The sequence below is a fragment of the Acinonyx jubatus genome, chromosome A2 (assembly GCF_027475565.1).
Source record: "Acinonyx jubatus isolate Ajub_Pintada_27869175 chromosome A2, VMU_Ajub_asm_v1.0, whole genome shotgun sequence".
NCBI classification, from domain to species: Eukaryota; Metazoa; Chordata; class Mammalia; order Carnivora; family Felidae; genus Acinonyx; species Acinonyx jubatus.
Window position 1 is genome coordinate 60,043,303 of NC_069383.1, and position 14,505 is coordinate 60,057,807.

At 34.7% G+C, this 14,505-nt stretch overlaps 1 protein-coding gene across 9 annotated transcripts in view; it reads left to right on the plus strand.

The window, feature by feature from the left end:
• AGMO (alkylglycerol monooxygenase) overlaps positions 1-14,505 on the plus strand; it is a 383,176-nt gene that overhangs the window by 203,506 nt on the left and 165,165 nt on the right. For 8 of the 9 annotated variants that reach the window (XM_053218388.1, XM_053218389.1, XM_053218392.1 and 5 more), the window contains 4 exons: positions 2,640-2,705; positions 2,797-2,876; positions 6,100-6,234; positions 8,160-8,276. In XM_053218388.1, coding sequence (XP_053074363.1) covers positions 2,640-2,705; positions 2,797-2,876; positions 6,100-6,234; positions 8,160-8,276 — 398 coding nt within the window. The remainder of the gene's footprint in view (positions 1-2,639; positions 2,706-2,796; positions 2,877-6,099; positions 6,235-8,159; positions 8,277-14,505) is intronic. The other variant, XM_053218390.1, reaches the window with a different exon arrangement.

The following is a 14,505-nucleotide window of genomic DNA, read 5'->3' on the forward strand; positions in this document are numbered from 1 at the left end:
AGTGGAAAACAACTTAACCAGCTGAGGGGATACACACTTTCTATGTTGAAGGTACCACCTGACCCAATGTTGAGGGTCATTCCTAAATACAACCAGAAAGTCTCTGGTCTTGAAAATTGTTGCGATTTCAGGAAAGCCTAATAGGCAGAAATTCACTTTTTGCCTAAATTCTGTGAACTGCATTAGCATGACAGAGAAAAAAATCCCATGTGACTAGTACTTAAGATTTAAAGATACCAGCATAAGACATAACAGAATTGTTTACATGTGTGCACCAAAAGACCTGTATAAGAATGTGCATAGCAGCATTTTATGTAATGGAAAAAATAGAGATAAAATTCAAATGCTTATTGCAGGAGAACAGATAAATTTGTAGACTTTTCATATAATGGGGAATTACATACCAAAAAAAAACATGTCCAAACTGTTGCAACTTGTGATGGCCTGAATACATCTTACATACATAGTGCTGAGAAAAGGAAGACAGTAATAAAATAATAAATACTATTGTTCTGTTTTCATAAGTTTGCAGGCATCGCAGGCAGCGCTCGAACACTGCAGGCCTGCCTTCCCAAGGGGTGGGTCCCTTTCTGCCTGGCAGGGAGAAGAGCAGAAACACAAGTCCCATCATCTCCCTTCAAAAGGAAGAGAAGTGGGTGTGGTCAGGCTGCACATGCTCTGTTTCCTCTTCCAAACTTCACATACATTCCTGGTCCCAAGGAGAATTGTTAGCGAGAAGCTGGAGAGACTAAGAGTGTTATACTCTTGGGGCTCCCTTCACAGTAAAGGAAACATAAGGAGTGGAGAAGAATAAATCCATACTGAAGAAGAAATAGTTACTAGTGTTCTCTGTTTAGCTTCAGAGCACATTCCCACTCCTGTTGTTTTATGTTCGCATCTCTTGCCCTCAGTGTTATTATTATTTTTTTTAACGTTTCTTTATTTTTGAGAAAGCTTGAGTAGGGGAGGAGGAGAGAGAGGGGGAGACACAGAATCCAAACCAGGCTTCAGGCTTTGTCAGCAAGAGCCCTATGTGGGGCTCCAACCCAGGAACTGCAAGATCATGACCTGAGCCAAAGTTGGTCACTTAACCAGCTGAGCCACCGAGGCACCTCTTACCCTCAGCATTATTAATGTTTTGGGCCAGATAGTTCTTCACTTGGAGGTGGGAGGTTAGGAATGGGGCTACCCTTTGTATTGTAGGATTTTGGTTTCTGCATACTAAGTGCAGATAATATCCCCTCCCAGTTGTGACTCTCAACAAATTCTCCAGACATTTCCACATGTCCCCTGAGAAGCAAGATGCTCTCTCCTCCAACTAAGAACCACTGTTTAGCCCATATATAGCAATGGGTTGTGCATTTGTGTAGCCAGACCCACACTACTTTTGGACTGGAGAGGTTGTCCTGTGTGTCTTCACTTTCAAACATATATTAACATGTATAGAAGGCATGCAAAGAAATGACACATGAAGACAGTTGAATTTGTTGGAGCAGTGGCTTGATAGGTTAATATTTTTCCTTTGATTTATACTTATGTGAATATGGGGGTACATATTTAAGCATTTTTTTATTATTAAAGAAACAATGCCCAACTATTTCATTTTAAATTATAATTTGAATACTTTGGAAGAAAAATATATATGTTTTGAGTAATAGTTAATAAAAATAATTAAGAGTAACTTAATTTTCACTTATGTCTTTCATGATTAAAATAAATAGTAAAGTCTCAGTCTAAGTAGAAATTTTTTTTTCCTGGAAAAGATTCAGAGAGAAGAGCTAGAGATAGCAACTCATTTCAAAATTAAAAAAATCAACCAAATGCGAATACACATATATTAGTTATCTTATTCCCTATGGCCTTTTTCTGGGCCATTTAATTTTTAATTATTACTCTTTGATAGTCTTTTTTAAAAAAATTTTAATGATTATTTTTAAGAGAGAGAGAGACTATGCATGCGGGAGTGGGGAGGGGGCAGAGAGAGAGGGAGACACAGAATCTGAAGCAGGTTCCAGGCTCTGAGCTGTCAGCACAGAGCCTGATGCAGGGCTTGAACTCATGAACAGTTTAATGATGACCTTAGCTGAAGTTGGGAGCTTAACTGACTGAGCCACCAGACACACTACTCTTTGATAGTAAAAAGTAAAATTTTAAAAAGTAAAATTACTCAGAATATGCCAGATTTCTAAACAACTGGAAAATTAAGAGCAAAAACATTTTTTAAAAAATTATGAGATCGAGGACCACATCCTACTTGGCACTGGGTATGGAGCCTGCTCGAGATTCTCTCTCTCCCTCTCCCCTGCCCCTCCCCTGTATGCACACACACATTGTTTCTCTCTCTCTTTCTCTCTCTCTCTCTCACTCTCTGAAAAAGAAATCTGGGGAAATTCCAAATATATGTAGTTTTAAGGAATTCTCTGGTCATCTTGGTAAAATTAACTCAATAGGAAAAAAATAAAATAAAAGCAATTTACTTAGCAAATAATCTAATGTTGTCAGTGAAAAGAGATTCTTAGGAAAATCATTTTGTTGCATGTCTTAATTTTGTGAATGGGTTCTAAAATACAATAAGATGTTTCAAAAGTATAACTTCATTTTTCAAAACCTTTTTTTTCTTTTAATATTGTGTGTCATAGGCAGAAACCGTTATTGCATTGACAAAAATTATGCTGGCGTTCTTATTATATGGGATAGAATTTTTGGTAAGTAAAATATATGTGAACACAAAAATATTAACTTACCTCCTAAGCTCATAGAAAGTCAAAGATCATATGCTTAATGTTTATCTTCCAGGGACATTCGAGGCAGAAAATGAAAAAGTTGCATATGGTCTAACGCATCCCATTAATACATTTGAACCATTCATGGTGCAGGTAATGTAATTGATTTTATTATTTCTGAATTGGTTATATCCTTTCACAAATTTTATAGCTAAAATAAAGATCAGTTGTTGAAAGGTGAAAGTACCTCACACTATCCTGAAAATAAATTTTTTTAACCATAAAAGAAGCTAGAAGTAACTCTGACACTCAAGCAAAATCTTGAATTAATTTGGGCAAAATGTGTTTGAAAACAACTCATTTTAAGAACTTTTAAATATACCTACTACAGAGAATTTTTTTCAAAAATAGCCCTTCAAGCAAACATATTCTTTCTCAGAATAGACCTGAAATATATTCATGGATTCAGAAGGAACAGTAGTAAATGCATTATAAAGGCTGATACCACAGTAAGAAAAATATTTGCTTCAAGGCCGCATGACTCTGGTTAGAAATTCAACATGAGGCCTTTGCCCTATTCTACTTGGACCTAAATGTCAGGAGCTATTACGAGTTGGTTAGGTCTGCACATTACCTCACCTGCTAAGACTTGTAGCCCCAGACCAGTTTTCTGTTAGACATGTGGTATTGGTTGTTCACTGATCTCAATGGCTGGCACTAGAGAAATGAGGAATGTCTGTGAAGCTCTGATCCGTCAGCAACAGAGCACCACAAACACTCCTGGGGTTAGGGACTAGCAAATGAGAAAAAGATAAGAATGCTTGAGAAGCTGAAGAGGTCAGGCAGTGACAGCTCTGTACATAGAACCGGGATTATAGCATTCGGGAAGGGCGGTAATTACAGGTTCCCGTCAGGTCTGCTCTCTGATCCTATTTCTTAAAAGTTTTTAAGGAAGTTAAAATAACAAAATAAATGGACATTTCTTGAGCTTTTACTATGTACAGGGTATTGCTAGCAGCTCAGCATGCGTATTTAATGGAACTCTTACTCAAACCTTATGACATAGAGATACTTTTTAATCCTCGTTTTTTAGTGGGTGAGGCTGAATTTCCCAGGATTTAAATAATTCAACCAGCCATACACAGCTTGTCAGATTCAGACATAACCAAGGAGTGTTGCAGGCCAAGCCCAAGACTTGCTTAACTCAATTTAACTTTTACACTGTACTGCCTCTTCATAGAAAAGGCCATCACAAATTGCCTCCACTTTTCAAATGAATGGTGTTTTTATCAAGTGAGAAAAGGTGATTATTCATTTTCTTCCTTCTCAACTGTAGGCCAGCTCTGTCTCTCTGTCTTTCCCTCTCTCTGTGTTGGGCATTCCTAAAGTTATATCCCTCAGGAGAATATTAGCAAATATTTCAGAGTACTTTCTTAATAAACTGTATAGAATTGAAATTAATTTAAAAGTAATACATTGAGAACTACTTTTCACTTGGTATAGTCTTATCTCTGTAATAAGAACATTAAAAGCTTGGTCTTTGTCCTCTGGAAAGGAGCCTTTGAAACTTCATGTGCATATGAATCATGCAAGAATCTTACTAAATTTAGCCCAGATTCTGTTCACTGGCTCTGAGGTGTGTCCAAGATTCTGTATACCTAACAAGCTCCCAGGAGCTGCAGAACCTGTCGTTTCCTTCTGATCCTTAAGTAGCAAGGATATGGGAGCGTACACTCCTGATGAGGGCAAGGGGATCATCGCTGAGACAGATGAGAGGCTGAAAACTGCACAACACTAGCAGCGCAAGGAGTTAGATGACAGGATTTGGGGGAAACAAAAATCGGATGATTAGACTTATGAGCTGATGTTGAATCTGTGTCAGGTTCAGTTCCCCAGGCCTCTGTCCTCATGTAAAAATTTCCTTATCACAACTGTGTACAAGACATAGGCTTCTAGACTCTCACTTACATTGTCAAAAATGTCATATTGGCAACGTTGAGTGAATTAGGAGTTCTTGAACCTACAAAAACGTATACTTACTTTCACTGGTATTCCTTTATATTCAGCTAAATTTCTCACCTTTCCCTCAGACGTATCAAAAGCAACAGAGGATGACCTCCACTAGGTGGAGAGGGATTTGTCCCCCTGTATATTGGGTATAGGACATTCACTTTGCTCTCATTTGGAGTCCAGGACTTTAAGGGCATTGGAAGGCAAATAAGTGGGAAAGTACTCCTTATTTTAAAAAGTCACCATGTATTTCTCGTGGCTATGTCTACAATGAGACCAATGAAATGTTGTCAGTTTTCAAAATAACAGACAGATAAGTATATTAATATGTGTTATAATTCCTAAGCACAATAATTTTTGTATTATTATTATTATTATTATTATTATTATTATTATTAAGCCCCAGTGTAAATTTCCATCTGGAATTTCTATTCACTTTAAAATCTGCCCCACTAAACCCTACATTGTTCATTAATTGCTTCAGATTACTTATTGTAATGTTTCAAGCAATTTTAAAACCAGTTTTATAATCCTAGCAGTTTAAATTTTTTAACAGACAGTGAAAATACCAATGAGACCACAAATTCCCATAGAGCCAAAACTTCTTTGTACATTAATTTTTTACTTCACTTCTAATAGAACTCATTTCTAGCGTCTGTAGCTGATGTACAACCTCTAGGACTATTTTTAATCTATGATGCATTATTATCACATGTATGGAATATATGTCTAATTACCCTAATTGCTAATATTTACTGAGTACTTCTCATGCGTGAGCATACTTTTAAGTACTGTACATGTCAAATGTGTTATTTAAAGAATGTGGATTCCTGCTAAAAGATGCAGAAATGGCTTTGAATATGTTTCCTTAAGTATGATATGATTGTCTATAACTCAATACAGGAAATAAAGGGCTATTTTTAATATTTGTGTGTTTCTGTGTTCAACTTTAATATCCATTTAGCAAGACTCTAGAAAGAATATCATTAGATGCGGATGTAGAGTTCACAAGGTGCTGGTTAATTCCATTGGAAGCAAAGCTGTTAACTCATTTTTTTTCTATTGTGCTGTTTTCTAAATAATTGTCCTCTTCTTTAACTTCAAAATTATAATTTTGTGGCACTTCAGAAATATTGACAAGAACACACTTAAAGGACACAGAATGAATAGAATGAATTACAGTTTGGAATGCAACTGCACATTAATCTACATTAACCACATTACACATAACCTGTATATTACAGAAAAAAATATACAAATGTCATTGAACAGTAAATAAAGAAAATAAAATGTATGATTAGTTGTACTTAATATTTTTGTTATGAGTTTTTCTTTTTTTAAATAAGCTCTATTTTTGTTCTTCTAGTGCCACCATTTAGTTTACATATGGACTACATTCTGGGCCACACCTGGATTCTTCAATAAGTTTTCTGTCCTATTTAAAGGACCAGGATGGAGTCCAGGTAAACCAAGACTTGGACTAAGTGAAGAAATCCCAGAGGTAAATAGAGTTCATGTTGGTGATGGTAAAGATTAGTATCATATCGTCAGGTCAACAGCCAGCCTGTATGTATGTCGACTTCATGAAGATCTGAAAAAAAAGATGTTCCCTTTGGCAGATACAGCCCTGTGGTGCATAACTTACTGAGTAGGTACCACCTAGGTGCGGATAAGAGGAGGGCCTTCTCCCAGGATGACACTGCCTCTTACTGGGGAGCCTGGTTCGGAGGCAGAGCAGCAGAGGCTAGGTTTCAGATCCACTCAAACCTACAGCAAAGAAGCTTTATGTAGTGCAAAAACTACGCAAACGTATGTTACTGGGTCACAGAATCCTAAAACATTAGAGATGGAGCCTTAAAGATGCTTCTTTCATTTTGTTCATGAAAGAATGAAAAGATGGTCAACACCACTAATCATCAGGGAAATGCAAATCAAAACCACAATGAGATATCACCTTACTCTTGTTAGAGTGGCTAAAATAAAAAAGACAAGAAATAACAAGTCCTGGTGAAGATGTGGAGAAAAAGAATCCCCATATCCTGTTGGTGGGAATTTAAATTGGCACAGCCAATGAATGAAGGGGAGTAGGAGGTACAGACTTACAGTTATGGGATGAATAAGTCACAGGAATAAAAGTCACAGCATAAAGAATATAGTCAATGATATTGTAATAACAGTATACCAGGATAGATGGTAGCTATACTTGTAGCAAACATAGCATAATGTATGAATTTGTCACAACACTAAGTTGTATACCTGAAACTAATGTCACATTGTGTGTCAACTATACTGAAATTAAAAAAAAATAAATAAATAAAGTCTCTAGAATGGAAGGTCAAAAGCCACACCAAGATGATTTGGTTATTAGATTAGATCATAACCTTATTCATTCTGAGGTACAGCAGTAGCATTAAATTCAGAAATCACATTAAAACCCAAAAATAAGTGAGGTGGAGATTTCAAACCCTGGAAACCAAATGAAAAATTCAATTTCAATCTGGAATTCTTATAGAGATGAAAAAAAGGATTTTCTTTTCAACCTTTCAGGATATATATTGTGGTTCCTTATTAAAATAACTGTCATTAATAGTAACCTGAAAGCAACAGAAAGGGTAAGCTATTGTTGGTTTCAAAGATAATTGCAAGTATAAAATTAGCCAATATTATAAGGAAATAATATCTTTTTTATTTTAATATTGTTATTTTTTAAAACTCTTGATCCAAATGAGGATGTTTTTTCATCCAGTTTGGAAGCTGCTTTGCTGAAATTTCCCAGATATTTTTAGTTATGTTCAAAATCAGTTATGTAACAATGAGCTAATCTGATATAGATGAAAATAATTTGCTTTATTTCAGCTCTAAAAAGTTTAGTTTGCTGTGATCCATTTATTATTTTTTCTATTTTTCAATAGATAATCCAGAGTGAATACTCTGAAGTCATATTTATGCCTAAATTTGCATTATGAAAGTAGAGTTGTGGTATTTTTTGGAAACTCCATAATTTAGGAAAGTTGTTTCCAATAATGTAATATTTCCCTTTCAGGCATGATTATCTCCACTACTAAAAATCACCTTCCATTTTTTTCTTTTTCTTTACTTTCATGTATAATCCTGGACATATTTCTGTATTCATATTTTTATGTTCATGTTAGTTGTATTTGTCATCAGTACATGTTGCTGAATCAATTCTTATACCAGTTTGTTATAAAGTAGACTAAATCATAATCATGATGCTTCTGAAATGAAAAACAAGTTTCTGAACTTTTATGTTTTTCTATCAAAATGAAAAAGAATGTGAGTAATTTTGGGAAAAAAAAAGTAGCAAAGCTTTTCCTTTCTTTTACACATCTCCTCTTTACTTGGTGTGAATGTCAATGAGTAGAATAAGCCAGGGAGCAAAATAAAGCTTCTTTCTTGTCTTCCTAGGTCACCGGGAAAGAAGTTCCCTTTTCATCATCGGTGTCTCATCTATTGAGGATATATGTAGTTGTACAGTTTGCTTTGATGCTAGCATTTTATGAAGAGACCTTTGCAGATAAAGCTGTAAGTAAAATTTTGTGAGAAAATTATGTCACTTTATCTGAAAATGAAAATTAACTCCCCATTTTATAGTTGTGCTTTATTCTTTTCTGTAATTTCTACTTTAATGTTGGCACTATCTCCTGTTTAAACAGGTAAATTATTTTTTTCTAGACTATTAAGTATAAATTAGTTATACCCAAAATGTTCTTGTGTAGACTGTCTATCAAATTATATGCTATTGATATTGACTTGGCTTTGGGGAGGCAGAATAAAAAGTCTTCCTTGAGAATTTTTAACCACAAACCAACTCTCATTCAGATATGGGTCTGGGATTTATACTAACCATCAATTTATAAACCTAAACTAAGAATTTAATTTAAAGTGTCCTCAGATTAGGTCTCATGTGTCTAAAAGACCCATGTTCAAAGCATGCTTGGGGCAATCCCCTTAAACCCAAGTGTCAGAGTATTCCCACAGATAAAGTTCCAATGATTATGAACTCAGTTAAAAAGCACAGGAACATTCTGGGAGAAAGCAAGCCATCATGACAAAGCATTAGCAGAAACAACAAACAACAGACCCAAACTCTCAAAAACAACAGATGTTAGAAATTGAAGGAGAATATAAATTTAGTAAATTTAGTATGTTTGAAGATACAGAAGATGAAATTAAAAAGAAATTAAAATTATGAAAATCTAAAAAGCAAGACTATCAAAATGATAAGGCACATTTAATAATCACATTAAATTTCTAGAACACAAAGATGTGATAACAGATATGAGAAAGTCAATGATCTATTTAAGAATTTAAAGCCAGATCAAGAGAAAATTAGTGTATTAATAGAGTCATCCATTATTTAAAAAAAAACCCATTATATAGTGATAAAAGACAATGAGATAAAAATAAAACATGACAAGTTATCTTCATACATAAAGAATAGTGTGGAAAAGTCCAAAAAAGATGCAAAAATCCAGAAAGAAATTTAAATGAATACAAATTGGATCAGTAGACCATGAATTCAAGAAAAATAAATTACTTTTTTTCAAAGAACAAATTTGTGCTTTTTACAAATATCAGTTTTTAAAATGCTATATGTAATAGAAATTATCAAATAATATATGTGGAAAAAATGGGTACACTAGAGGGTTATTTTTAATATTTAATATAAAACCCTACGGAATCATTCTTAATAATTACATACCATTTTATTATTCCTAGTCTAGTAATGCCACTGGAACAATTACAAATACTCCATACATCTTCTACCAGTGAATTACAAGAAAGAAGTCTACTTGAAGTAGGTTATTGAGTGTGTTAGGTGGGACTCACTGCTTGTATGTGACAGATGCTCAACCCAGGGTAAATTTACTAACTCCTGTAACTGAAGAGTTCGGACTATTTCTTCTTCAGGCAGTGCTGATGCAATGAGTCAAATAATGTTACCAGGAGCTTTCTCATTTTTCTTTGTAGCTGTGCTTTTCTCAGTGCAGACTCTCCTATAGACTCAGCCTTCATGGTGACAAGATGGCTACCAGCAGCTCTAGCTTTAAATGCCACCAAACAAAGAACTGCAGAAATTAAGGACACAAGTTGGAGTCTGATGTTATGGTTTGGTTCATCTGGTTGTCCCTGAACCAGTCAGTGTTATCATTCCATTAATGGGAGAACAGGGTCTACTCCACAGGATCCTCATGGTCAGTGAAGAAGAAAGAATGGCTTGAAAGAAAATTTACTAGATGATAGTATATAGGAAAAAGGAAATAAAATTGAGTAGACAAAAGTAACAACTGTTAGATATCTATAAATCCTTCTCACTGATAAATATAAATATATGATTTAATTTTTTTTTTCAAAAAATGTGCTTTAAACACTTATAAAATACATGATAATATATAAACTTTCTTGCAGGATACCTTCACTTAAATTGTCTATGGCATGAGTGTCTTTTAGATATCTGCTGCTCTGAGAAACAGAATATCCAATTAAATATGTCTTAAATATAACTGGAAATTTAGAGGCAAGTGTTCCTGGGATTTGTTAGTTCACCAGTTCAGACATGCAGAGCTTCCAAAAAGTCTTCTCTATAATTCTCTTGACTTTCATCATCATAAGATAATTACAGAAACTTCAGGCATCCTGTATTCACAGGCAGCAAGTTCACTTCTTCTAGAACATCTTGTAAATTTCATTTTATTGAGGAAGGAGGAAAAAAAGCCCCAGAATATTTCCCAGCAAATATTCTTTCATGTCTCATTATTCAAGACTAATTCACATGTCCACACTGAACCAATAACTAATACCAGCACATGAATTAACCATGAATGAATTATACCAAGCATAATTTATTCCCTGGGGATAAAGAGCTCACTTTCCCCTTGAGCACATTACTTCCTTATACCTGCACAAAATCAGCATAGTATTAGAACAGAAGAAATGGCAGATATTTTCTGGCTGAGCAACCAATAGTGTGTGTCTGGGTATTCTGCTAATAAAATAGATTTACCAAAAGTAATTACAGCCATTACTAGATTATATATTAAGGAAGGCCAATTTTACCTTTTATCATTATTGAAAGAATTTACTAATTGGTATTATTCATACATGTTTGTGTTTTTTTGCATTTAAAATTAATAACCAAACACTGTTACAAGTAGTGACAATAGGTAAGTTCATATGTACTCTTTGTCCAAAAACAATGACTTTTAAAAACCTACAGGAAAATATTTAATAGACTTTACTGATTATAACAAAAAACAATGAATTCTAGTTTCCATTTTGTTATCTTAGTTTTTTTTACCTAAACAATTACTGAAATATGTATGTATTCATAGAGTTTTCCATGGTTAAATGAAACCAGAAGAAAAGCTACATCATCCACATCTAAATATCTAACTCTTGATGTATGTATCACTGTCGAGCATAGTTTGTGTTAATCGAACTTTTTTTAGTTGCACTAAACAAAATCCCAAAATAAATTATACCAATTCATAGAAACACAATTAGGAATTTACCCATTTTTTTTTTTATAAAAAATTTTTTTTCAATGTTTATTTATTTTTGGGACAGAGAGAGACAGAGCATGAACAGGGGAGGGGCAGAGAGAGAGGGAGACACAGAACAGGCTTCAGGCTCTGAGCCATCAGCCCAGAGCCTGACGCGGGGCTCAAACTCCCGGACCGCGAGATCGTGACCTGGCTGAAGTCGGATGCTTAACTGACTGCGCCACCCAGGCACCCCAAGGGATTTACCCATTTTGAGGGCACATGAGTGGCTCAGTCGGTTAAGGTCTGACTTCGCCTCAGGTCATGATCTTGAGGTTCTTGGGTTCAGGCTCTGTGCTGTCAGCTCGGAGCCTGGAGCCTGCTTCAGAATTTGTGTCTCCCTCTCTCTCTCTGTCCCCCCCTCACTTGCACTCTATCTCTCTCTCTGTCTCTCAAAAATAAGTAAACATTGAAAACAATTAAAAAATAAATTTATCCATTTTTATTTTTAAATAGAAACTCTTAAATTCACCAAGAGATTTCAGGGTATATGCATGAGTGAGTACTTCCTGGGCAGAAATGAGGCTAGCCCCGGTGTATATTAAAAGATTCAACTTATAGCAAGGCATCACAAGATTTTTCTGCTGCCATAAAAAACAGAAACTCGTATAGATATATTGACAAAGAGAAATGCCAAGTGTTGAAATCCTTTTCAGACTGAAATTAGAGTTGGAAATAGCTTCATTCCTGACACAAATTAATTTTGAAAGGTGTATTTGCTTGTTTCCCACACATGTTTTTCTTTGCTAAAAACATGCTGTGCAACTAGGAAAAAAAGGTTGCTTATTTGCAAGATTCTGAAGTGCCATTCTCGTCTCAGGGATGTTTAAAAGCATATGAAGACATTAACATCCAACAGCAATATTTTTTTTCCAGATTCACTGTAGCCAATAATCACATAGAAAAGTTGTGGCTGACTTGTAATTGGGGGCCCTGCTGTGGTCCCACAGCCTTTTCTGTTTATGCATATACCAGAGTAGATAAATACTTACTTGTTTTATGTGTTCAAGTTCTGTATAAATAACTTTGGGAGTCAAAAAAGCAATTTGATGGCCACCACAAAGGTGTAAAAGGCACATTCCTTTCTTGCTGAAACTTGAAATGCATACATTTAAATATATAGTGTTTAGTTTAGTGATATGACCCACAGACTTCTCTGTTGATTTTGGTTTAGTAATGCTTGGGAAATCAATTCCTTAGCTGCCAGGGTCCAGTTCATGGGGTGATATCATGAATACACGTTTGAAATGAAAATATGGACACACTAGCATGTTTCCAAAGTAAAACTGTAAAAGCAATGCTATCCTTTCAAATAATAGACACACTCAAAAGAATTTGAATATTTAACAGTCTTATAATAGAATGTGTAATAAAGTTACTGCATATAGGTTTTAACAGATTATTTGATGATATATTTCAAGTTAATGAGGCATCTGAGAATATCCAATATAAATTTGGAAACAGATTTTTATAGTTTTGAATTCCCCTGTATGCTGTATTCTGTAAAATATTATGGGGACTACAGTTTTGTAACTAAAGTTTTCATGTTGACATATTTTAAAAGACTCTTTGAATAAAGTCGATATATTTAATTGTACTCTTGTATTACAGTGTCACTTGCACAAATTAGATCTAGCTTAGGTCTTACATGAAATCTCTCAGGTCAGTATCCAGTGTCTAATTTCTTCTTCCAGTGCAGTCCACTGAGATTTAATTTAATTTCCTAAAGTTTTTAGGTGGTAACTGAAGTAATGTGAAAAAAAGAAATGTGAGCCAAAATGAGCATCAGTTATAACTGAAAGCTATGAAATAATGTAATATGTGTGTATTAAAGGAAGGGATATTTTAAAAAACTACCTGTCTGATGAACATAAGCTTCAGGAACTTAGAAAAGTGCTCATTGTGAGTTCCAATGAAAAATATAATTTTTGTACACTAAATTGTATTATAATTAAGTGAGAAATCACCCATTAAAAACATAATTTACATTAAATAGTGAAATATTAACTATGAAATTGAACATATCTTCATATTATTAGTATTGTCCCAAAATTTGATCCTTTAATACTAATAATAAATCCAATCATAAGCTTCTTATAATTTGAATTAAGATCCTAGTTTTATTTATGAAAAATGTGTAAAAATTAGACATGTTAACTCAACTTTGGAAACTCAAAGTCTAAATACACAGTTCTGAGGAGTCATATTTTCTTAATAAAAGAAATCCTCATGAAAAGAAAATTTCTTTCTGAGACTGTCCTTTAACATTTCCTGTTTTTTTGTGTTTTGGGGAATAACTGAAAGAAATATAGCTTATATTTCCATTTATTTCTTAGTGAAAAAAATAATAAGAGTTTTCTATCACAAGTATAGCGAAAGTTGGTGTACAGATTTCAGTGAGATCTTGAAGCAAACACTGATAATTTAGAGTAGTTTCAATGATCCCCCAAATAGTTTTACTGAACAACTAAGAAAGATATCGTGTCAAAATAGATCTCTTCCAGCAACTGTCGTGTGACCTTTCATTCTGAGGTTGCTCACCCTGGGATTAATGATTAACCGATACTCAGTCAAGACCCTTCTGTCTTCTCTACCCAGTGCCCAGTGAGGTTATCCAGCCTGGCCATGAACTATTGCCAGTCCTCAGTAAGCTCTAATATTACAAGCCCTACTAATCCTTCTCTCACCTCCATGATTTTCTCCCATGCATGGTCTGGTATACTGGACTTGACTGGCACTTTGTATGGATTTCTACAGCTTCTGGAAGGTGGAGCCCACAATCACAGATTGGGTGAGGCAGACTAGCAGCTCTGCCAGCAAACCCAGTCTGCTGCCTTCACATCACAAGTCACAAAGGTTTAAGTATTAGGCGATTCTGACCTCATTATAACAACGTTTGGGAAGAGAAGCATTTTGAATCAAAATAATTACTTTAGTGGTTCTTCTCAGACACCTTTTAGACAAACTCCTAAAAGCGTACTACCTTGTTAGAATCCCAAAATCCAGACATCTTCATTTTGAAGTCCTTTGAAAAAAAACATAGAAAATATTATCAAAGCATTTTTGACGAAACAACAAAGTTTTAAAAAAGAATTTGTTTACATAGAGGCATAGGAGTATTTTATGACACAGCGTATGGAGCTGATACCTCCCTCTGTGAGATTTTTCAGGTGGGGAAGTATGAAAGGTAGTTATGTTGATCAACAGTG